Raw genomic sequence first — 21267 nt, forward strand, 5'->3', positions numbered from 1 at the left:
CATTCCTCAGCTCCCCCCACCTGAGATGGGGTTGTGCCGAGTCCGGACCCCTGACTGACCCCTCTCCTGGGACCAGAGCATCCCCGATCACCTGTGGGGAGGGGCGGGCCGCCCGACACGGAGTCCAGGCCCCTCCCCGACTTCCACAGCCGCCCAGCACGGGCAGCCACTGTTTTTGCTCAGAGTTTGAGGGTAACAGAAGGGGGTCGCTGTACTTCCCGTGCTGGACTTGTTTTTCATTTCTGCATTAAGCTGTGTGTGAAAATGTAATGATCTTAACCATTTCCAGTGTGCAGCCCGATGGCACCAGTTGTGTCCCCAGCGCGTCCCGCCGTCTCTGGACTCCGCCGTGCGGATCTGCTCTGGCCATTCGACGCAGCCTGGCCCCGGGCACCGCCTCCGCTTTCCCTGTGCGTCTCCCTCCTCCAGGACCCCGTGTCCGTGGAGCCCTCGGGTCTGTCCTCTTCACTCCGCATGACGTCCTCCGGGTCCGCCCGTGACGTCGCAGGGGCCGGGAGGGCCGCTTCTGGAGGCTGGCTCCGGGCCTGGGAGTGGACGGGCCGCTTGGCGCGTCCGCTCACCCACACCGGACACGCGGGTTCCATCCACAGGTTGGCCGCTGTGAACTGTGCGGCAGGGACCACAGGGGACGGATCTCTGCTTTCAGTCCTTCCGGGTACAGACCCAGAAGTGGACTTGCCGGACTCTGGTCCCTGTGTGTGCGGTTTCTTGGGGAAGCGCCGGACCGCTGGCCTCAGCAGCTGCACCGTTTCACCTTCACACCGGCCAGCGCGCAGGGCTCGGACCTGATGCCCACGTTCGTACGCGTGACACGAGGACGTCTCTTACCTCCAGAGCACGTCACGTCTGGTGCGTGTGTGTGGTCCCAGGAGAGCTGTGCCCTCGTGACTGGGGGCTGCTCCGCATGTGCCCCCGACCCGGCATTCCTCACAGGCGCTCCCTCCGGCAGAGGACGGCCACCCCGCCTGGAACCACCTGGGGGTCAGGAGAGGGAGGGGCCCGCACCCCCACCTGCAGGCCCATGCCCCAGGACCTGTGAATGGCCGGGGTGCCCCGGCCACACCTGCGGGGGGAGTCCACGGGAGAGATGAGGAAGCCAAGGCTCCCGGGCTCCCTCCGCTGAGGTGGGCTGGGCAGCGGGCCCGTCTGCGCGGAGCAAGCGGCCACCAGGGGGCACTGCCGCCCGTCCCTTGGTCGGCTGGGCCCGATGGGGCGCTCCCCACTCCGCTCAGCAGTCCGACCGGCTGTGGGATGCTGCCAGGCCTCCTGGGATGAGGGGGTTCCCGGCTGGGCGCATGGACAGCCAGGGCATCTGCCCACCCTCCCTGGCTCACGGGGACAGGGTGATCGCGGCTCCCCCAACCCGCGCCAGCCCACGCTCTTGGACCCGCCACCCAGCAAAACGAGCCAGAGCTGAAAAGCAGTGTTTATTGAGGAGTCTGGGGGGAAAGTCTTGTGATAGTAAAAATAGTAAAGTCGAATGTAAAAAGCGCCCTGGGTGGCATGGCGTCCAGCCTCGAGGCACGGAGGGTGCGCCGCGGCCCCTCCCAAGGGGCGCTGGGCGCACAGCAGGCCAGTGAAGCTGCGCCGAAGGACGGGTGCTACCTGGGGACACCGTCCCAGTGAGACGCCCCCGAAGGGACCAAAGTGTGGGAGGGGCTTTCTGGCCACTGTGATCAAAAACCCCAAAATACAAGTGAATAGCATAACACAGCAACGGGCTGCGACCTCGTTCCTCTGCCTCCGGGCGAGCCCGGCCTGGCCTGCCCCAGGGAAGGGACCAGGCCCGCGCGCCACAACCAGCTGCTGCTGGTGCCCCCAGGCCGGGCCCAGACAGCTGGCGGGAGGGATGCAGGGGCCACAGGCAGGGCACCCAGACCCCCGCCTGCACGTGGCTGCATAAGGTCCTTGACCATTTCCTACGTGACCCTAATCGTTCTGAAGGCCAAGGCCGTGTCTGGAGACGGAGATGAAATAAATTAAAAACCCCGCAGGACGTCTTTCCTCGGAGGCCGGCCGCCCGCCCACAGCATGAAGCGTCTTCCATCCCCGCGCGGAGGAGGGCGTGGTTCCTCCCACACCCAGAAATCACCCCAAACACGCGCGGTCCCGCGAGGCTTCCTCCCCGTCCCCTGCAGCCGCCAGGAGCAGGGCAGCCAGCTGGCCTCCCTCAGGCCGTGCCGCTGGCCGAGTAGGAGAACTGCGGGAAGTGGGGCCGCCGCTCGTTGTCCTCGTCCTCCATGGTGTCCCCTGCGGGCAGGCCAGAGGGACGCTCAGGTCCCGGCACGGGGAGCACGGCTACCACGCACCTGGAGAAACCGAGGCAGGCCCCAAGGCTCGCCTGCCAGACCCTCTGCCTGCCTGGGGCCAGGACGGTGCCCTCCACCCCCATCACCACCGGCCTCACACCAGGGACCATCCCAGGCCTCGGAGAGAAGGAAGAAACAAGCCTGGGGGTTGGCCGGAGGTGACCCTCCCTCACCTTGGTCGGGTGGCGTGATGGTGATCATCTGCGCCGTGAACTCCTCGTCGAAGTACCGGGTGTCCGTCTCCGACGTGACCTGGGGCTTGAAGGGCGGACTGAGCTGCGGAACGAGGCGGGGCAGGTTAGGCTGTGCTCCGCGGTGCCCCAGGCCTGAGCCCCCTGCCTCCCGCCCCCAACAGGGAAAGGTCTCCAGGCCACACTGAGGCCGTGGAACTTGGCTCCACAGAGAGACACCCAAGGGAGGGTGGCGGCCTGGGACCCTGCAGACATGCCCCTTCCCCAGAGGCAGGCCGGCGTCACAGGGGGCCCCACAGCCCAGCAGCTCCGTAGGGCCCCAGGCGGAAGGAGACAGACCCACGCTCCTCTCCAGCTCTCTTCACTTTCCTTCTGGCTCTCTCATGAAGTAAGGACATGAAGACGCCACAGGACACGGTGGGCGCCAGGCCCCACCAGAGCCTGCTTTCCTGACCACGGCCACTCAGCCTAGCCACCACGGGCTCCCACTTAGAGAATTCACGATAAAGGGACAGTCCCGTCCCCACCAGGGCCAGTGAGTGGCACTCCCATGCCGTGGCTCGGGGGACCATGGCGGCCCTGGGAGAGGACCCCAGTAGCACCCCAACAGTGCTGGGGTACAAGGTGAACTTGATATGCTGGGCCCTCCCTGCCCAACTTCCCACGAGGAGAGGAGGCCAGGCCTATCTGCAGAACGGGGACAGGACAGGTCCTGAGCGCAGTGCCTGGCTGGTCTCCTTTGAGGCTCAAGGACAGGGGCACAGCCAAATCAGGCTGCAGAGGGTGCGCGGGAACTCTGCCCGAGCCGGCGGTGGGAGGAGGGCCCTGCAGGCAAGCACCGGGCCCGGGACTCCAGGGCTGCCCTGCACAAGCTAGCAGCGTCCCCGGTCAGCGGTCGCTGGGCAGGGGCAGGGCCAGGGAAGTGGACAGGAGCTGGGCAGGGCGTGTGGCCGGCAACGGGCCTGCACAGGGAGAGGACGGAAGCCAGCTGGAAGTCTGCTCGGTGACAGGGTGCCCAGCACACCCCGGGACGGCCCTCCTGAGCCTGCCGGGCTGGTCCTGTTCCCCCCTAAGCCTGCAGCAAAGGGAGGGAGTGGGGAAGCAGAGCTGGTGCCCCCACATCCCCGCCAGGGCGCCAGCTCAGGGAGCCGTACGGACCCAGCTCCTCCCCGCAGGGCTCCGGAGCCAGAGCCGGGGGCACAGCCCGGCCCCCCGGGATCGGAACGGGAGGGGCCGGGGCACCAGGCGCCCACCCACCTTCTTCTCATACACGTCCTGCCACACGATGCTAGCGAAGAAACGGTGCTGCATGATCTCCTTGGCGTCCTCCGGGCCCCCTCCAAGCCTGCGGGGACACGCCAGCTGCCACTGCCTGCCTGCCCGGCTCAGCAGAGGCCTGCCCCCCACCGGGCTCTAGTGCAGTGCAGGGACGGTGTTGGGGGTGGGCACAGAGTCGGGGCCACGGCCTGGTCCTGGGGCCACAAGGGTACGGCAGCCCCTCTGGGGGGGCCGTGGACAAGCCGTGCCCCCACGTGTAGAACACCGAGGAGGCAGGCGCTGCCGGCACGGTGGGGTCTTCCTGAGCAGCTCTGGAGGCTGGGAGGTCAGGGTCAAGGTGCCTGTCTGGCCCCGGCCAGCCTGGCCGAGGACGGCACACATCAGCCATTGCTACGGCCTGGAAGCGGCCCCGCCGTCCCGAGGGGAAACAGGGCCGGGGCCGCGTGGCTCACCTCTGCTTCGGGTCCTTACGGAGCAGTCCCGACAGCAGGGACTTGGCCTCGGGGCTGAGCGTGCGCGGGAAGCGGAGCTCCTCCATGAGGATGAGCTCGAAGAGCTTCTCGTGGTCCTGGTTGTAGAAGGGCAGGCGGCCGCACAGCATCTCGTACATGACCACGCCCAGCCCCCACCAGTCGACCGCCCGGCCGTAGTCGTTGTCCTCCAGCACCTGGGGGCGCAGGGCCGCGGGGTCACGGGCCGCCGGGGGCGCGGGGTCCCAGGCCGCCCGGGGGACGCGGCGGGGCGCACCTCGGGGGCCAGGTACTCGGGCGTCCCGCAGAAGGTCCTCGTGGTGGCCCCGTCCTTGATGCCCTCCTTGCACAGCCCGAAGTCCGTGATCCGGACGTGCCCGTCCTTGTCCAGCATGAGGTTCTCCAGCTGCGGCGGCCTCCAGGTCAGCACCAGCCCGGCCCCGCCCGCCCCCCGCCGCCCCGCCGCCCCGCCGCCCCGCCGCCCCGCCCCCCACCGCCCCGCCCCCCGCCCCCCCCGCCCCCCGCCGCCCCGCCCCCCACCGCCCCGCCCCCCGCCGCCCCGCCCGCCCACCTTGAGGTCGCGGTAGACGACGTTCTTCTCGGAGTGCAGGTAGTGCAGGGCGGACACGATCTCGGCGCCGTAGAAGCGGGCCCGGTCCTCGGGGAACACGCGCTCCCGGGACAAGTGGAAGAAGAGCTGCGGGGCAGGGCTGTGAGGGCGCCAGGCCGCAGGGACCCCCGCCCCCGCGCGAGACCCCGCGAGCCCGTGCTGCTCGGGGAGGGCCAGCCCCAGCGGCCGCGCAGCCCCTACCTCGCCTCCGTTGGCGTACTCCATGACGAAGCAGAGGCGGTCGTGGGTCTGGAAGGAGTACTTCAGGGCCTGTGGGGACGTGGAGCTGGTGCCCGGACCCCGGCCCACCCAGAGCCCCGACCCCCACAGGCCGTTCCCAAAGGAGCAGCTTGGGCTCCGCACCCAGTCTCAGCCGGCTGGGATCACAGACGCCAGCAGGTTCTGGGGACAGTGAGGAGGCGTCCCTGCGGCCCCCGGGCTCCCGGCACAGGAGGCAGGGCAGCAGCCAGACCCTCCGCGAGGCCAGGACGCGCCCAGGGCAGAGCTTCCCAGCCGCCTTCCCACCTCATGGCACCGGAGGCCTGGCTCAGAGAGGAAAGGCCCAGGTGACCAAGTCGTCCCCCCAGGTGAATGACCCCAGATCTAACCTAGCGGCCAGAAGGAGCCGCATTCACGGGAAGGCCAGCTCCTGACTTCAGGCAGCAGGACCAGCCACGCCGCACGGCCCCCGTCCCCACGGAGAACCCGCAGGAGGGGGGGGTGCCGCTGCCGGGCCAGAGAGGCAGGGGCTGGTGTGCAGGGACCCCAGCGTCTGTCCACCGTGACGGGGGTGCCGCGGGCACGGGGCTGCGCGGAGGGGGAGGGAAGGCACGCAGCCTGGACATGAGGAAGGGGGCGAGCGGACACACAGGAGGTGAGACCAGCATAATGAGTGAGTCCGGCAAACCATCAAACCTCGTCGAGATGTCGGCTGCTTCTCCGAAGAAACCACTTTAATGACCAGACACGTTAGAGAAATACAGCCTTTCTCTGCTCTGCCCCTGCTCTGGGCCAGGCAGTCCCCTTGGAAGAGGACGCCACACTGAGCAAAAGGTGACAGGGCCTGCAACTCCCGGGGAGAGCCCGGGTGGGGGTGGCCGTCTGTCCCCTCCATGCCGACTGGCTTGTCTACCCCTCCGGGAGCTGGCTGAGCCTGGGATGCTCACGAAGGCTAACGGCGTTGCACGCGCCCCTCCTGGGCTGAGCACCCCCCGGGACAGGGACCCTCCACACTCCGGCCTCGGAGCAGAAGCAGCAGGAAGGTGGTGTGTCCAGTGGGGGCGTGGGGGCCTGCCAGGGCCTCGGGCAGCGCAGAGGGAAGACTCGGGCTCCCATCCCATTTGCTACCCCCACCCCCGCCCAGCCTCGGGGGCCTCCATCCCCAGCCTGGACTCGGAAGGACAGCAGCTCGGTTGCAGGGACACGGGCACAGGGCCTCCAGGACTCACTGTCAGGAACGGATGCCTCGAGTTCTGGAGAACACGGTTCTCCGTGAGCGTGTGGGCGACCTCGTCCTGGAAGACAGGGCCGGGTGAGCGGCCCGCCCCGGCCCGCCGCAGCCCGCCCCCACCCGCCCCCGGCCCTGCGCCGTACCTTAGCCACGATGACCTCCTTCTTGAGGATTTTCATGGCGTAGTAGCGGCCCGTGGCCTTCTCCTTCACCAGAATCACCTTCCCGAACGTGCCCTTCCCCAGCAGCTTCAGGTACTCAAACTCATTCATGGTCTGCGGGGCGGCGGGCAGTCGCCTGAGGTCAGGGGGGCCCGCCCCCCCCAGAATCCCGCCTCCCCGCCCACACGGGGCTCCCTGGGGGCCACGCCGGGGGGGGAGGGCCTCACCACACGGTGCTTGGGCTTGGCCAGGGACACCTCCATCTCCTCGGCCCCCGAGTTGTCGCTGGGCGAGCCCGACCTGAAGTCCATCATCTCCTCCTCCTGCCTCTTGAGCCCGTCGGCCACCGTCTGGATGGCAGTCGTCCACTCCTCCCTGCGGGGCGGCAGGTCAGGGCCCGGGAACGGCCCGGATGCCGGGGACACGGAAGCGCTGCTCCGCACCCCCGCGCCCGCCGTGCCCGTGGGCCGGCCCGTACCGCTCCTCTGGGGTCTCCACGTGGAAGGTCCGCTCGATCACCGTGGTCCACTGCAGGCAGCGGATGATGAAAGTGTTGGGCCGCGGCCGCTCCGTCTTCATCAGCTGGCATTCTGGGGCGCAGAGCCGGCACATGAGTGCCCGCACCCCCCCCCACGGCCCACCTGCCCCCCAGGACCCCACCCTGGGGCCACGGGAGGCCCACTCCAAGGCCTGGCTCCCCTCCTCGTGCAGTGGGGCTGGGACACCTATTCCCGCCCAGGCGCCGTGCTCTGAGCAGTGAGGCGCCCCTGTGGGGCCAGCCGGGTCCTCTTGCCCCCTGCCGTCCTCTGCCTCGGTCCTTCGGGCTCTGAGCCTGTGCTGCCAGCCAGGCCACGGCTCGACGGGCCAGACGGTGAGTGCGGGCGCCCCCATGAGGGGTGGGCAGGAGGGAAAGCGGCTGGGCCCTGAGCAGCGACCCCTACTGTCTTCCTGCCCCCCCCCACCCCCAGCAGGCCCGTTCCAGGGCAGAGGCTGCTGGTGACTCAGCCTTCACAGAGGCCCCCTGTCCTGGCTGCAGGCAGCTGGAGCACACGACCCCCCAGGAGGCTGCTCGGGCTGTACTCCCCCTGCACTGGTGACACCCCTGCCCCCCCAGAGGCTGCTGATTCCAGACAAAGAGCCAGAACATGCACGCACACGGGGAGCACGCAGCACACGCACACCGGGCACGGGCACACACACCTGGAATGTGTGCACACACCGGGAGCCCAGGGACTGTGGGGATGCACCAGCCCCGAGGGGGAGGCCGTCGGGGGTGCTGCCGAGAAATCCTGGGCTGATGCCGGCCCAGCCTGTGTGAGCGGAGAGGGAGCCCAGGGCCGGCGCAGGGGCTTCTGGTGGTCCAGCACCTGGGCCTTGGCCACCCCAAGGGGCCCCGCGTGGGCTCAGCAGAGTGTAAGGAAATGGCCCACCAGGGCTCTGCACCAGAGGGGGGCTTGGAACCAGCCTATGGTGAGGTGGCCTGTGTCAACATCGGGGTGGGGGACCCAGAAGCCCGTGGTCTTCTCTGCCCTGCACCCCGCCTCCCACTCGCTCATCAGGGACCAGGTCTTCCAGCGTCCAGGTGCCTGGCGTCCGTCTCAGAGCCTGGCTTCTCGTCCCCTCGCCCCCACCGTCCGTCCCCAAGGAGAAGCCCCTCAGCAGAGGCCGCAGCCCGGCCACCTCCCTGTCTGTGGCTCTGCACCTTGGCTGGGGCTCCAGCTGGCCTGTGTGGCCTGGCCTTAAGGCCCCAGCCCCTCCCCCACTGCTCCGGCCACTTTCTGGACGGTCCCTGCCTCCTGCGAGCCTCCACAGGGTCCCCTTCGGCCCCCCTGCACTCTGCCCATACCGAACACTCCTGAGGACCCTCGCACCCCTGCCAGCAAGGTGGCCCACGCCCCAGCCCCGGCCGAGGCGGCAGTGGAGGGAGCCCACGCGGTCAGCAGGCTGCAGGGGACGCTGGTGCCTGCCTCTTTGTCTCCCTTCCCCCGGGACCCTTACTCCATCCGCGTCTGTGGAAGCCTGAGGCTGGGGGGCGGGAAGGAAGCGGGGCTCCGTGGACTCCGTGGTAAAACCTCCCTGGGAGACCCCCAGGCTGGGAACTCCCCGACAGAAACTCCTGGGGCGGGCACCGGCGCACCCTGGGAAGATGGGCAGGGCAGCCAAGGTCCGGGGGCGCCCCTGCTCAGACCCTGGACCAGAACCTGCCCCGGGCCGCGTGGGCAGCGGGACTGGGAAGGCGGAGCTAGCCAGAGCGTGGAGGAGCCTGGACGCCCCACTGGACACTGCACTCCGGCATCCCAAGAGGGACCCAGGAGGCCTGTTGCTGCCTGAGTCCCTCCCTCATGCTCCCCCCCGACTGGGCCTGCGTCCCAGGAAGTGCCAGGACAGAGTCAGGGACCGGGGTGCCTGGACCAGAAACAGAGACCAGGCCAAGGCCCACTGGGCTGCGCAGCACCCCCTCCGCACCCCCCGCAGCCCAGCTCTGTGTCCGGCGCTCCCCAGCCCCAGAGTCACCAGCCCTTGGGACTCAGCTCAGAGAGCTCCCACTGGCCAGAACCGGCCACTCACCAGTTCCCACGGGGACTCAGGACCACCCTGCCCCACCTGGTCCCTGGCCACTGCTGGCCCCAGACATGGAGGCCCAGGGGATGTCAGTGCGGGGGCTGCCGGGCCCAGAGGACTCCTGGCACCCCGGCCACCTGTCTACCCAGGGCCAGCCCCACGCCCAGCAGCGGACCACATCCCTGCGTGGCCCTGGGCACTCACGAGCCACGGAGAAGTTGTTGAGGGGGGCCTCTCGCTGCTCCACATCCTGGGGCCGCTCCTTGTAGCCGGTGAAGCTGCCGTCGCTCTTGAGCAGGAAGTACCTCGGCCGCCAGGTTTTGATGTACTCCCCTGAGGACACCCAGAGGACACGCAGGCAATGAGCGGCTGGGCCCGCCGGCCCTGCTCCCCGCCCCCCAACGCAGCTCCGGCTCTGCAGCACGCCGGACACTTGCTGTGCCTGAGCAGACAGGACGCCCTAAACCCAGGCCCCTACCCCTGCCCCCACCCCCAGCATGGAGGGCAGGCCGCCTGCCAGGGCGTCGGGGCTGAGCGCTCCCCACCCTCCTGGGGCCCCCAGTTACTGCAGTGACCGGGTCCAGGGGACTGCCCACCACAGTCAGTCCCTGGCCTACGGGTTGGAGCCTGGCGTCCGGAACTGAGAGGACAGTGGCTGAGACTTAAGGCCCAACGCCCGGGGCTGGGCACCGGCACGGCCCTCACCACCCCGCCCAGAGCCCCAAGGAGAAGCCAGACCCTGGAGGTGTCCGTGCGGTCCTCGGGCTGCGAGCCCCAGCCTTGACCCCCATGGCGCACTATGAGTTACCCAGGTACACGGGGAACTTTCCCCAAAGTTTCGCCACATCAGCCATAAACAGGCGTTCACACTTAAGAACCAGAGCAGATGTCCTCTGCGATATTCGGGCGACTGTCATTTTTCATATTGACACTCAGAAAAAAAATGTTTCATTTACATTTTGCCGAGCAAGGAATTTGAACAACAACGGAGAACTTCCTAATTAGACAACTGCTTTATCACAGGGGCCACTGGGCAGCAGGTGGGGAGGGGGTGGGGTCCCCACGCTCTGGGTCAGGCGCTCCCTCCCAGCTGAGCCCCAGGGGAGGGGGTGAGCAAAGGCCCCATGCTGGACCGGGCGCCTGTGCTCCCCGAGCCTCACCACCCAGCCCCTCCTCCCAGGGGCCTCCGGCCGTGGCCTCTGAGAGCCAGCCCTGCCTCTGCTCCGCACGGCGTGCCGCTGTAGGCCCAACATGGCCGGCTCAGGGAGCACCCGAGGGATGGCCAGCAGTGACCTGCCCCATAGCCCAACAGCGTTCAGTGGGATCTCCGGCCAGCACCCCAGCCCGGGAAGACACTGGGAAGGCTGCGGTCCGGTCTCGTGCGGACGCCGCTCCTGGGACTCCCCCGACCCCCAGACACCCCTTCCCTGCTGGTACGGCGGGTGGGCAAGAGCGGAGCAGGCTCCGGGGGGGGCTGCGCGTGGCCCCCCCCCGGTGCCGTCCCGGGCCGCTTGCTCCCACCCGCCTGCGCGCCGGTCTGGAGCTGTCGGCCCCTGATGGAGTGCTTCCCTCCTGCCAGCTGCCGCTCCCCGGGACGCTAACTGAGCGGAGAGACTGATGCGCGCCTCGCCCGCACAGACCCCAAATCCATCTTGATGCACCAACTGCCACCAGCCCCCACCGTGCCCGCACAGCCCCCCAGCACCATGCCCCGTGCGTGCAGTTGGGGCGTGTGTGCCTGCCCAGCAGCACCCACGTACCAGAGGGGCCCTCAGTTTCCCCACTGGGTCCAGGATCCCTGGAACGGGGGTGCCGGTGCTGCTAAGGAGCCACGACTCACCCCGCACCTGCGGTCTAGCAGCCTCCACCCCCTCCCCCACTCCAAGGCCAGGAAGGTTCTGGAAGCCAGAACTGGGGAGTGGGGGCGAGGAGGCAAGGGAGCAACACTGGCAGGGACGAGGCGGAAGGGCAGGCTCGGCCCCAGCCGAGCCTCGGACAAGGGTCCAGGAGGACAGGCGGGGACTCTGCTGGGCCCTCCGCCAGCCCCAGCCCCAGGGCACGGAAGGGGGGACCATGGTAGGTCCCCAGCTGCCCCCCTCCCCGCCTGTGCCCCACATGGCTGAGCCCAAGAGCCACCAACACACAGGGAAGGTGGCCTCACCCGGCCCCCACCTGGGCAGCTGGGCCCACGGACCCCTGGGGAGGATCCCCCGGGGAGGCTCCGAGACACACAGACCCCTTCTGCCTGGCGGGGTGCACCCCAAGGGCCACCTGGGGCCGCCGCAGTACCAGACTCATCCTGGGCTGTGGCCTGTCTCTGAACGGTCCAACCCAGGCCCCAGAGCCCTAAGGGCCTGGGGTGACACAGGCTGGACCCTGTGGGGGCTGCAGCCACCCCTGGGCCGAAGCACCGCTGTGCTCAGCCACAGGACTGCAGCCATTGGCGTGGGGCGGGCACGCCCACCATCCAGGGCTGCTGGCGGGAACCCCGGCACCTTCACTCTGGGCAGGGGACAAACAGGAAAGACCAGGCAGGCCCTTCAGGCCACGACTCCCTCCACGGGGCTCTGTGCCACTCCTCTGGGGACAAACGCCTGCCACAGCTGGGGGAATCTCCTGGCGGCCACCTGCGCGCAGCGGGAAGCAGCCTGGCCCGGACCCAGGCCCAGGGCACGTGTCTGGTCCCTGCCCTCGCAGCCAGAGCCCAGGACCCCCAGAGCGGCTCTCCATGCCCCGCTTCCTCCCCACCCTCCCCACGCGAACATTTCAGACCAAGGCCCACACAGGGTCTCCGCAGGGGCCCGGACCAGACTCAGAGTCCCCTGCACACCGCCCAGCAGCCCAGCCAAGAGGACCCCATACCTGCTGCCACGAGCCAGGAACCAGGGTGAAACCGCAGGCAGGCGCCCCTACCCAGAGGATCTCGACCTGGGGAGGCAGCTTCTCCTTTCCCGCTCCGCGTTCTCTTAGAAGCCCAGCCCTAGGCCGGGGTCAGGGAGGGACCCACACTGCCCCGGGCCCCACAGAACCACACCCACCCACCCCTCGGGGACCACATCTCGCCCAGCCACCAGACCAGGGGCGGGGGGAGGGGGGGCTCACGCCCTCCTGACCCCCTTCACTCCCACACGAGGACGCCCGGGGAAGGGCCCCAGCGGGGGTTGAGGCACGGCGTGCAGGCTGAGCCAGGGTCTTAGTTGCCCAGACCAGGACTCCCCTAGCTCCTACCAACCCTCCAAGGCCCCTCGGCTCCCAGCACCAGCCCCTCGGTGTCCCCTGTGTCATCCACCAGGAGGGACCTTCCACCCCACCTCATCCTGGCAGCCAGCTCAAGCCCAGAAAAAGGCTGGAGGACCCCAGAAGAAGGGGGGTTCTTTGTTAGCAACCCTGGCCCCCCAGAGCCCAAATCACACTGACAAGGCAACAGGGCAAGGGCTCAGGGACAAGACAGGCAGAGGCTGAGGGCCTGTCCCCGCCGTGGTCCCGGGCACGTGTCCCAGGCCACGCTACGGTCAGGGCACCCCAGGCAGAGGACCTGGGGGCTGGATCCCAAGCTGGGGGCAACCCGGGGTCCCGCCGCAGCCCAGGCGGGGTCCTCTACCCCATGGGGTCCCGGCATGCTACCCCCCACCCCCAACTCGGCTGCCGCGCCCTGAGCTCCACGGACATTCCCTCCAAGTCCCTGGTTCTCGGGGAAATTGCTGGATAAACACTTTGCCGCGGCAGCGGTGCGGGCGGCTGGCAGGGTGCCAGGCAGCGCCGAGCTGTTTCTCCACAGCAAAGCGAGCCCCAGCAGGCCCGGGGAGCAGGCGCCAGCTGACAGCGGCGACCGTGCGGTCCCCTGCCGCCAACACATCCATCGCGGGCCGACAGCTGCCGGGCGCCCATTTACCTTCTCCAGCACAGTGAGCAAACGGCCCCGCTGACGGCAGCCCATCCATCCCGCCCACCAGGAAGGGGGCAGGCAGTGGGCGGGCCCGGGCCATCCCAGGGGGTCCAGCCTGCCAGGCCTCTGCCCTTGTGCGAGCCAGGGTCCCGGGTCCCCACACTACCAGCAGGGCACTAGGCCACAGAATGACACCGGAAGCCAAGAGTGCCCTGGGGGTGGGGGTGGGGGGTGTCACAGCCCCACTCAGACAGGCCCCGGCCCGTGCACCACACCAACCCGCCCCCCGAGATGGAGGCTCTCCAAGGGCAGCATCACGGGTCTTCCCGGAGGCCGGGCTCGGACGGCCATTGTGGCTGAGAGGAGGCAGCCACTCCGTGCCCAGCAGGAGGGCGACACAGGGAAGACAGATGCTCCCCTACCGAGGCCCTGAGCCAGGCTGGGCCCGCCCCCAGCCCACCATCGCACCCGGCCCTCCCCTCCCAGAAGGCCCCCCTGGCAGGGCTCATCATGCCCACCGGCCACCTGGGGAAACTGAGGCCCAAGCAGGGGACTCTCAAGGTCACAGAAGGTGAGCAGAGACGCCGGGCCTGCTGTCCAGGATGGGCTCACTCCAGACCACCAGCCAAACTCGTCGGGAGTCTGGTTCTGCCCTCCGGCAGGCAAGCCCCCCAGTCAGGGCCCGAGGCACACAAGTGGACACAGGAGCACAGGGAAGGCCCTGGGGCCACTCCCCGCCTCCCTCCCGCCTCAGGCACATCCCCTCCGCCCGGCCACCTCCGGGCCACCGCGCAGCATCTGCAGGCAGGCAGGAGGAGGGGCCTCCCGGAGCCCCAGGCCGGCTACCGCACGTCCACATCCCCCCAGGATGTGCCCCCGTGGCTTGGTCCCACAGCCTGTGCCCACCCCCACTGTCTCACTGCTAGTCTCCTGCCCTTTGCCCACATCCCGGCTCACCCAGAGCATCCAGGGGGCTGGGAGGTCAAGCGGGCAGCCCCCAGGCCCATCAGTCCCCCAGCGGCCCCGTATCTGCGGGCCCTCAGGTCCCAGGACTGGGTCCCAAGACTGGGGCTACAGTCTGGGGGCCCACCTGAGTATTGACCCTACCCCAGAGCACCAGGGCCAGCAGCAGCAGCACGGAGAAACCCCTCCCCAACCAGGCCATCAAGTCTCACGTCCCCGAAACAGGGGTCTAGTCCACTATTTCTGAAGGCTAAAGAGACCTCTCTGAGGGCAGCAGAAAGGAAAGCAAAGGACGGGCCCAGGAGGGTCACGCGGCTCCCAGCAGCGGGCTCGTTGCTCGCCTTGCCCCGTCCACCCTAGCCGGGAGTCCCAGGGTCTCTGCCAGCTGGTCAGAGCCAGATCTGGGCCTGGGGGAGGGGGCCTGCCCCGCCAAGTGGAGAGGAATGGCAGACTATCAGCCCATGGTGGGGTGGCCCCGGCGGGTGGGCACAGAGCCACAGCTGCAGGCTCTGGTTACGGGCCCGTAGGGACGGCACTGGCCCCAAGCCCAGCGGGGTGTGCCCGGGCAGGAGGGAGGCCAGCAGCGGCCGAGCCAGCTCCCACCCCACGCTGTCCTACAGCACTTCTAGGAACCCGGCCTGGTGCAACCCAGGCCGGCCTCTCCTCAGAGCTGCTGGCAGGAGGCGGCCCGGCCCCCTCAACCCAGGCCCCAGTGTCCCTTATGCCACAAGGGCACCGCGCTGCCTAGGGTCACCTGGAGGGAGCCTAGGCCCCTCCCTAGCCTGCACAGAGCCTGGCCCACCGCAGGGCTGCCCTGCCCAAAGCGCACGCCACAGCCACCTGCTGGGGCCGCCAACACAGGCCAAGGGACCAGGGCTGGCGGGCGGTGACCCTCACGCCCCGAGCGAGTCACCCCAGCTTCCTCTTCTGTTGTTTGTTCTGCACGGAGAACCCAGCACGCTCACAAAACAGGAAACAGCCCCCAGCGACGGTGGCCACGGCCACGGCCACACACCAGGGCCAGCAGGCCCTGGAGCACACGTCCAGCCCCAGGCCCGCCTGCTCTGCACCGAGCTGCCCCACAGGCAAGGCCTGGGCTCCGCTGGACACGGGGCTCAGCAAGAGCCGCCTCCTGGACCAGGGGCTGCCGTAACCAAAGCCACGGCCACCTCGGCGTGCCCTGGACAGGCGCTAGGGCCGCCCCTCCCGGACAGCCAGGGAGACTGAGGCACACAGAAGGCCCAGGGCAGCCCCGCCCTCCAGCCCCAGGCACCGGCTCCGGGGAGCCAACACGCGCCCTCGCTGTTCCCGCCGAGCCCCCTGCTCTGGCGAGGCAGCCGGCGGCACTCCGTGCAGACCCCGGGGCCGCGGGGGCCCAGAAGTGCGGTGAACAGGCTCCTGGGCCTACGTCCCCGCATCTGCCCAGCAGAGCTGCCGCCGCTCCGAAGGGGACCAAGGCCGCCTCCACGTGGGGCCACAGAACCAGAGATGGAGGAGGGCCTGTGCCACCAAAGTGGAACTGCCTCAGAGCCACATGAGGGACACAGGCAATGCCATGGCCACGACAGGAAGCCAGACCTTGCCACAGCTGAGGGAGGGGCGGCGGGAGACACCACAGCCCCGGGGGCCCCTCCCCCGCCAGGACCCAGGGGACCGACACAGCCTGGAACCCGAGGAGGCCAGACCCCCTCCACGTGCCTGCAGATGTCACCGGTGACGCATCCCCATGCCAGCCCCAGGAGCCGAGTAGCCCCACTCCCACAGGCCAGCTGCCCAGAGGGGCCGGGCCGGCCTCACGGTGCTCTGGTGAGGACGTCCCCCCCAGGCACCCGCTGGCCTGCACCAGCACGGGGTGCCCGCCCAAGGCTCCCCACCCCACCCCAGACCCCTTCCTCCCCTCTCCTGGTCCACCTGGTCCAGCCGGCCCATCCGGGGGTGCGGAATACCCGGGAAAACCCCACGAGCCTGGCTGGGCATGCAGTGCACATGGGCACAGGCTCCAGCCGTGGGCCCAGGGGCAGAGACCCCCAAACCAGCTGCACAGACGGAGGCCATGGTCTTCGCCTAGAGCGGTCTGAAGACAAAACCAGACGCCACAGGCCAAGCTCAGCCAGACCAACACCCTGGAGCTCACCTGCTGCTTTTAAAGGGCCGACCCGTAAGTCCCAAGGGAACACCCAGAAGGGACGGAACACCGGCCCAGCCCAGCTTCTGCTGAGCCCTGGCGGCTGGAGCTGGGCTCGCTGCTCCTTGCTTGGGGCATCTGCCCGTCACTCAGGACGCGGGTGTCAAATCACCCAGCTCCGGCGCAGGAAGCCCGCCCATCTCGGGGGACCCCTGTCTGCCCAGCCTGCCTCCAGCCGCTGGAGCTCACTCCCGGGGACCAGCTCCCCAGTGCACACGCTGGGACACTGAGGCCCGGCCTGACTGGCCCACAGAACAGGCCACTGCTCAGCTGGAAATCACCACCCAGGCCGGGCTCCCCACCGCCCACGGTGGCTGCTCTGGCCCAGGGCACAAAGCATCGCGACACCCAGGAGACCACCCAAAGGTCACTCACCACAGATGACGCCCACCTCCCCAAGAGGAGCAGGACACCCTCTCTCCTGGCCTGAGGCTGGGGCCAGACAGCAGGGCCTGGAGGCTGTTGAGGCTGCTGGACCCTGACTTAGGGCCCCGATAAATCACAAGCTGAACATCAGCAGACCGGTCCCCACCACCATTCCTGTCCCATACACAGGGACACCAGGATCCAAAGACCTCAAAACAGATTTGCAGTTACAAAGCAGCTAAATCACATTCAAACTCAGCTCTGCAGACACCCCACTGGGCACCACCCCCGTACCCTACCCCCAGCGCCTTCACAAGGCATGTGCCCCGAGTGGCAACTGGAATTCACCCAGGCCTCAGAAAGGCCTCCCCGCCCCAGCCTGGCGGGCCCGTGCACGTGCCGGTGACTGGTCAGTCAACACGTGTTTGCCAAGGACGGAGGAGTACCGGTCCCATGGCGGGCTGTGGGCGTGTGCTGCTGCCGGGCCCAGAGAAAAGGCATGGGGCCAGGCCAAGGCGGAGGGGGCACCAAAGGGCTCTATGAGAGGGGGCGGACAGGGCGGAGCCAGCAAAGGGGCTCCAGGCGGGAGGCAGGACCCCTGGGGCAGCAAGGAGGTGGTACGCAGTGGGGGAGGGGATCAAGAGGGCAGGTGGGTGCAGGGGTGCTTGGGGAAGCTAGGCGGAAGGGCTCCCCACGGACCACAGGGCCTGGAGCCTCCTCACCTCCGTGTCAAGGCTCAGTGCACTGGCCTCCCTACAGCTGCCAAACTGAACTCCAGAACACGCCGCTGACCGCATCCTCTGTTCCAAGCCCTCTGCAGCCCCCGACCCCTCACCCCTGTCACCTCTCACCTCCCCCTGCCGCTCCTGCAGGCCCCCAGCCTGCTCTGTCAGGGAGCTCCTATGCATCCTACAAAACCCAAGCTGGTGACACCCGCCTCCGCCACGCCTCCCTGTCTGCTCCCTCTGGGGCCAAGGCTCCCCCTCCCAACAGCCCGGGGGGGTCCTGGAGCGGGGATGGGGCACCCTCCAGCCATCTGCCGGAGGGCACACGTGAGGAAGTAGCTAGCTGGGGTCACCACAGCTTTGGGAAGGAGCAGGTCTGGAGGAAGAGGAAGTTGGGGGGGTTGTCGCTGAGCCCTACCCTGAGGTAGGAGGGAGTCACCCGCCTGGGCACCTGGACGGAAGCCTATCCAGCCCCCACCCCTCATCCCCACGCAACGACAGGGCTGTGGAGCAGGGGCTGTGGGCCAGGCTACAAAGCAAGGGGCCGAGGCCACGGTTCCGGCCCCACTAGGCCCCGCCAAGCCCCTCCCTGGGTACAGAGCCCTCAGTGCGGACAGGGGAGGCTGGACGGGTGCCGGGCTCAGGCCACTGACTGCTCCAGCACAAACACAACCCATGCCGGGCCCCTGGGTGGCGCAGGTCCCCCGGCACCGCCCCCCCCCACCAACTGCCTTCCCAGCCCAGGCCTGAGGCAGGCACCAGGCCAGGCCCAGCAACTCTGCCCTGCCCTCAGGAGCCCTCAGGCAGTGCCCCGGGCCGCCAGCGAGCCAGGCCTTGGACAGGCCCCAGTGTGCTCACCGCCTTCCAGGAAAGCAGGGACGGAGGCAGCCGGGGCTCTCTGCGGCGTGAGGGCCCTGGCCAGACAATCCCGGTGCCGGCCCAGGTGCCGGCCCAGGGAACGCCTACAGGCTAGCTCCAGGCCCCGGCCCCGAGCCGGCCGCGAGGGCACTGACCTCTCTTGTGCAGCCAACCCTCCTTGACGATGGCCACGTCGTTCATGGCGCCTAGTTCCAGGAGCGGGGGCACCCCCAGCGCCACTCACGGTCCCCTCTCGGCAGTGTCGCCCTGAGCCCAGCCGATGTACCCAGCGTCTGGAAGAATCGAAGGGAAGAGTGTGAGGCGGTGCCCGGCTTGGGGCCACCCCTCCAACCCCACGGTGAGCCCGGGAAGCGCTCTGCACCTAGGGTCCCATTTGGGGCCCCCTTCCCACGTGGCTGGCCCCGCTCACAGCCCACAGAGCTGCTGCCGGCCCCCACTTGCTTCCACCACAGCACCCGACAGAACAGTCACGTGATTCCATCTGTTCCCTGGGCCCAGGCCTCCCCTGCCCCTGGGGTGCAAGCCCCCTGCCATCCCCTTCTGACCCCCAGACCTCAGCCTGTGATACATCATGCATATGCCTTTGTACAGATCACCCCATCCCCAAAAGGCCCTCCTCACATATTCCAGCCTCCATAACCTGCCACCCCAGCAGAGGCCACCTCCTGCAGGCAGCCCCTCTGACTGCTTGGCCTGCCCAAGCCCCTGCTCTCCCTGCCCACGCTGCAACCCCCCGCCCCCATAGGCTAGGGTGCTCGGAGCAGGACCAAGATTCCTCCTTCTTGCCCCAGACTAGGAAAGAAGAGAAACTCAAACACAAAGCAAGTAGGGCCAGGAGACCAGTCGCCTGGCGCCAATGAGAGCCCAGAGCCCTCCAGGGTGACATATAAACCCCTCCCTGAGAAACCCCAGGACCCTCCTAAACCACAGGAGCCCAGCTGTTCTGAATCTGGTTCATTCATAGGGCCAGCATGTGGCAGGCATCCCTGGTTTTGCCAGGATCAGCCCTGGGGACAAAGAAAGGTTCAGATGGGTCCCGTCTGTAAGCAGCACCCAGTCCCAGTGGTTACGAGCCCATAATTACAGCATTCCGGAGGCAACAAACGGGGGGTGTGCGGTCCACCAGCAGCCTTCTCCTGAACACACACTTTGGCCATTGAACCAGAAGGGCCCTTCCCATCGCTCCCTGCTGGATGAACTCCTAGGCATCCCTCAAAACCCAGTTCAAACATTGCCCATTCTGGGCATCCCAGGGAAGAGCGCTCCTCTGCTAGCCCCACACACAAGCACTCCTGAGGGCAGACCAGCAAAGACCCCCGTCTCCGACCCCTAGACAAGGAGGACCCCTGAGGACCTCCCAGCATGGACTTTCCTACAGCTACCTAGGAGTTCCTGGGCAACACACCTCACTGGCCTCCTGAGGCAGGGGTTGGGACCCAGAGAAGGGCCGCTGTGCACAGAAGGTCCTAGGCTGAATTCAGTAGAGCAGGAAGACCCCACTGCCTGTGTCTCCTGCCAGCCCAGAGAAGACCCACTCTGTCCCAGGAGGAACGGGCCTAGTGAGCTCAGCAGGCCATGGGGCAGCAACAGGCGGCCAGCAAGATGGAGGTAGGAAGACCTCCAAGGACAGGGGGGGCCTGGGAGGGGAGGGGCCCCCTCTGGTGACACAAGTGGGCATGGCCTGGACGCAGAGGGCTGGACCCCAAGACCTCTAGATGTCCCCCCCCCACCCCGCCTAAGCAGGGCCTGCTGCTGACAGAGTCGGACAGCTGGCGAGCCCCGTATGTAAAAATATATCTGTGCTCACGCGTGTGGTGGTGCACACCCGCAGAGAAATCAACAGACCACACCAGCGCCTGGGCTGCTGCTGGGCACCAGGCAGAAGGGACGGAGGGTCCCCATTCCTCACGACCACACTGCCAGTGTGTCAGTGCCGTGATTGTTTACGGAACAACTTACCCAAAATTTGCTCCAAACACTGGTTTGTGAACAGCATGTTCAACTGGGGGAGGGCCGGGAACCCAGACCCCCGTGCACCCCCGCCCTTCACTTGGCCCAGGGGCTCAGAGCAGCCAGGGGTAGCCTGGAGCAAGCCTGGGGGGCCCTCTGGCTACAGAGCACAGGCCCTGCCCCCTACTCTGTCCACCATGGCAATACACAGGAACCAGTGGAGCCGGTGGGCAAGTCCACCAGTCGACCCCCCACCCCCCAACCTGGGAGGCAAGTCCAGCCCCCCGCTGGGCCCCAGCCTCCGGGATGGGCTGGGCAGCACCTCCAAAGCCCACCCAGGTCAGGAAGCAGTTTCGGCCGGAGGGTCGCTAGCCCTTCGGGGGCCGGCCCGGCACCTCGCTCTCGCGCACAACTTCTCCTCCAGGAGCGAAGGAGGCTCCTTCCAAGGCCCACCCACAAACCTGAGCACCCACTCCGCGCGCGTCCGGCCGGCCCGCCGCGTCCCTCGCCCCTGCCCGGCCCGATCGGCCGCTTCCCCAAGGTCATGAGGGAGGCCCGGGCCGCGGCCCGCACCCCCGCCGCCGCCGGCCCGGCCCGGCCCGGCCCCGTGCCCTCCCCGCCCAGGCCGCGCTCGGCCACTTCCTGCTCCGCTCCTCCACCCCGGCTGCGCGCAGCCCGCGCCCCGGGCCCCGCGGCCGGGAACAAAGCGCCGGGCCGCGGGAGGAAATCCGGGCCCCGGCGGCGGCGGGCGGGTGCGCGCGGCGGGGCGGGCGGGGACTCACCGGGCGCCGCGTCCGGGCCGAGCGCGGGCCTAGCCGGGCCGCGGCCTCCGGCGCCCTCCGCTCGGCATCCCCGCGCGCCCTCCGGGCGGGGCCGGGCTGGAGGCCGCGGCGGGCGGGCGCTGCTCGGGCGGGCCTCGCGCGCCGCCGGGCCCGGTGCTCGTGGCGGCCGCCGGCTCGCGTCCCCCGGCTGCGCTGCTGCGCTGGCCGCCCGCCGCGCTCGGTCCCGCCGCCGCCCGCCGCCCGCCGCCCGTCCGCCGCCGCCGGCCCGCCCTCTCCCCGCCCCGCGCCGCCCCGCCCGGCCGCCCGCCCACATCCGCCTCCGCCGCCCGGGGCGCCCCCAGCGCGGCCGGGGCGAGGGCGCGGCGCCGGGAGCGCGCGGCGGACGGGCCGCCCACGCCGCCCGGGCCGCGTGCTCCCCGGCCTCAGTTTCCCCGCGCGTCCGGGGCGCCCGCGCTGCCCGGCCGGGTTCCGCCGCGGCC

The 21267-nt window shown here is 68.9% G+C and overlaps 1 protein-coding gene across 2 annotated transcripts; it reads right to left on the bottom strand.

Moving 5' to 3' along the window:
* Nucleotides 1-1429: 1429 nt before the first annotated feature.
* AKT1 (AKT serine/threonine kinase 1) lies at nt 1430-20992 on the bottom strand. 2 transcript variants are annotated; one of them, XM_032341597.1, is made up of 14 exons: nt 20789-20992; nt 18191-18328; nt 9257-9385; nt 6969-7080; nt 6718-6865; nt 6473-6604; nt 6328-6393; nt 5081-5149; nt 4841-4966; nt 4547-4675; nt 4252-4466; nt 3779-3866; nt 2504-2606; nt 2192-2271 (listed from the first exon to the last, which is right to left on the bottom strand). In XM_032341597.1, the coding sequence occupies exons 2-14, from the start codon at nt 18234-18236 to the stop codon at nt 2192-2194; spliced, it is 1443 nt and encodes a 480-aa protein (XP_032197488.1). In that variant the 5' UTR covers nt 18237-18328; nt 20789-20992. The 2 variants fall into 2 exon arrangements, with proteins under 2 accessions (XP_032197487.1, XP_032197488.1); XM_032341596.1 differs by lacking the exon at nt 20789-20992 and having other exon boundaries at nt 1430-2271; nt 18191-18236.
* Between the last annotated feature and the right edge of the window lie 275 nt (nt 20993-21267).

The sequence above is a fragment of the Mustela erminea genome, chromosome 5, assembly GCF_009829155.1.
Source record: "Mustela erminea isolate mMusErm1 chromosome 5, mMusErm1.Pri, whole genome shotgun sequence".
NCBI classification, from domain to species: Eukaryota; Metazoa; Chordata; class Mammalia; order Carnivora; family Mustelidae; genus Mustela; species Mustela erminea.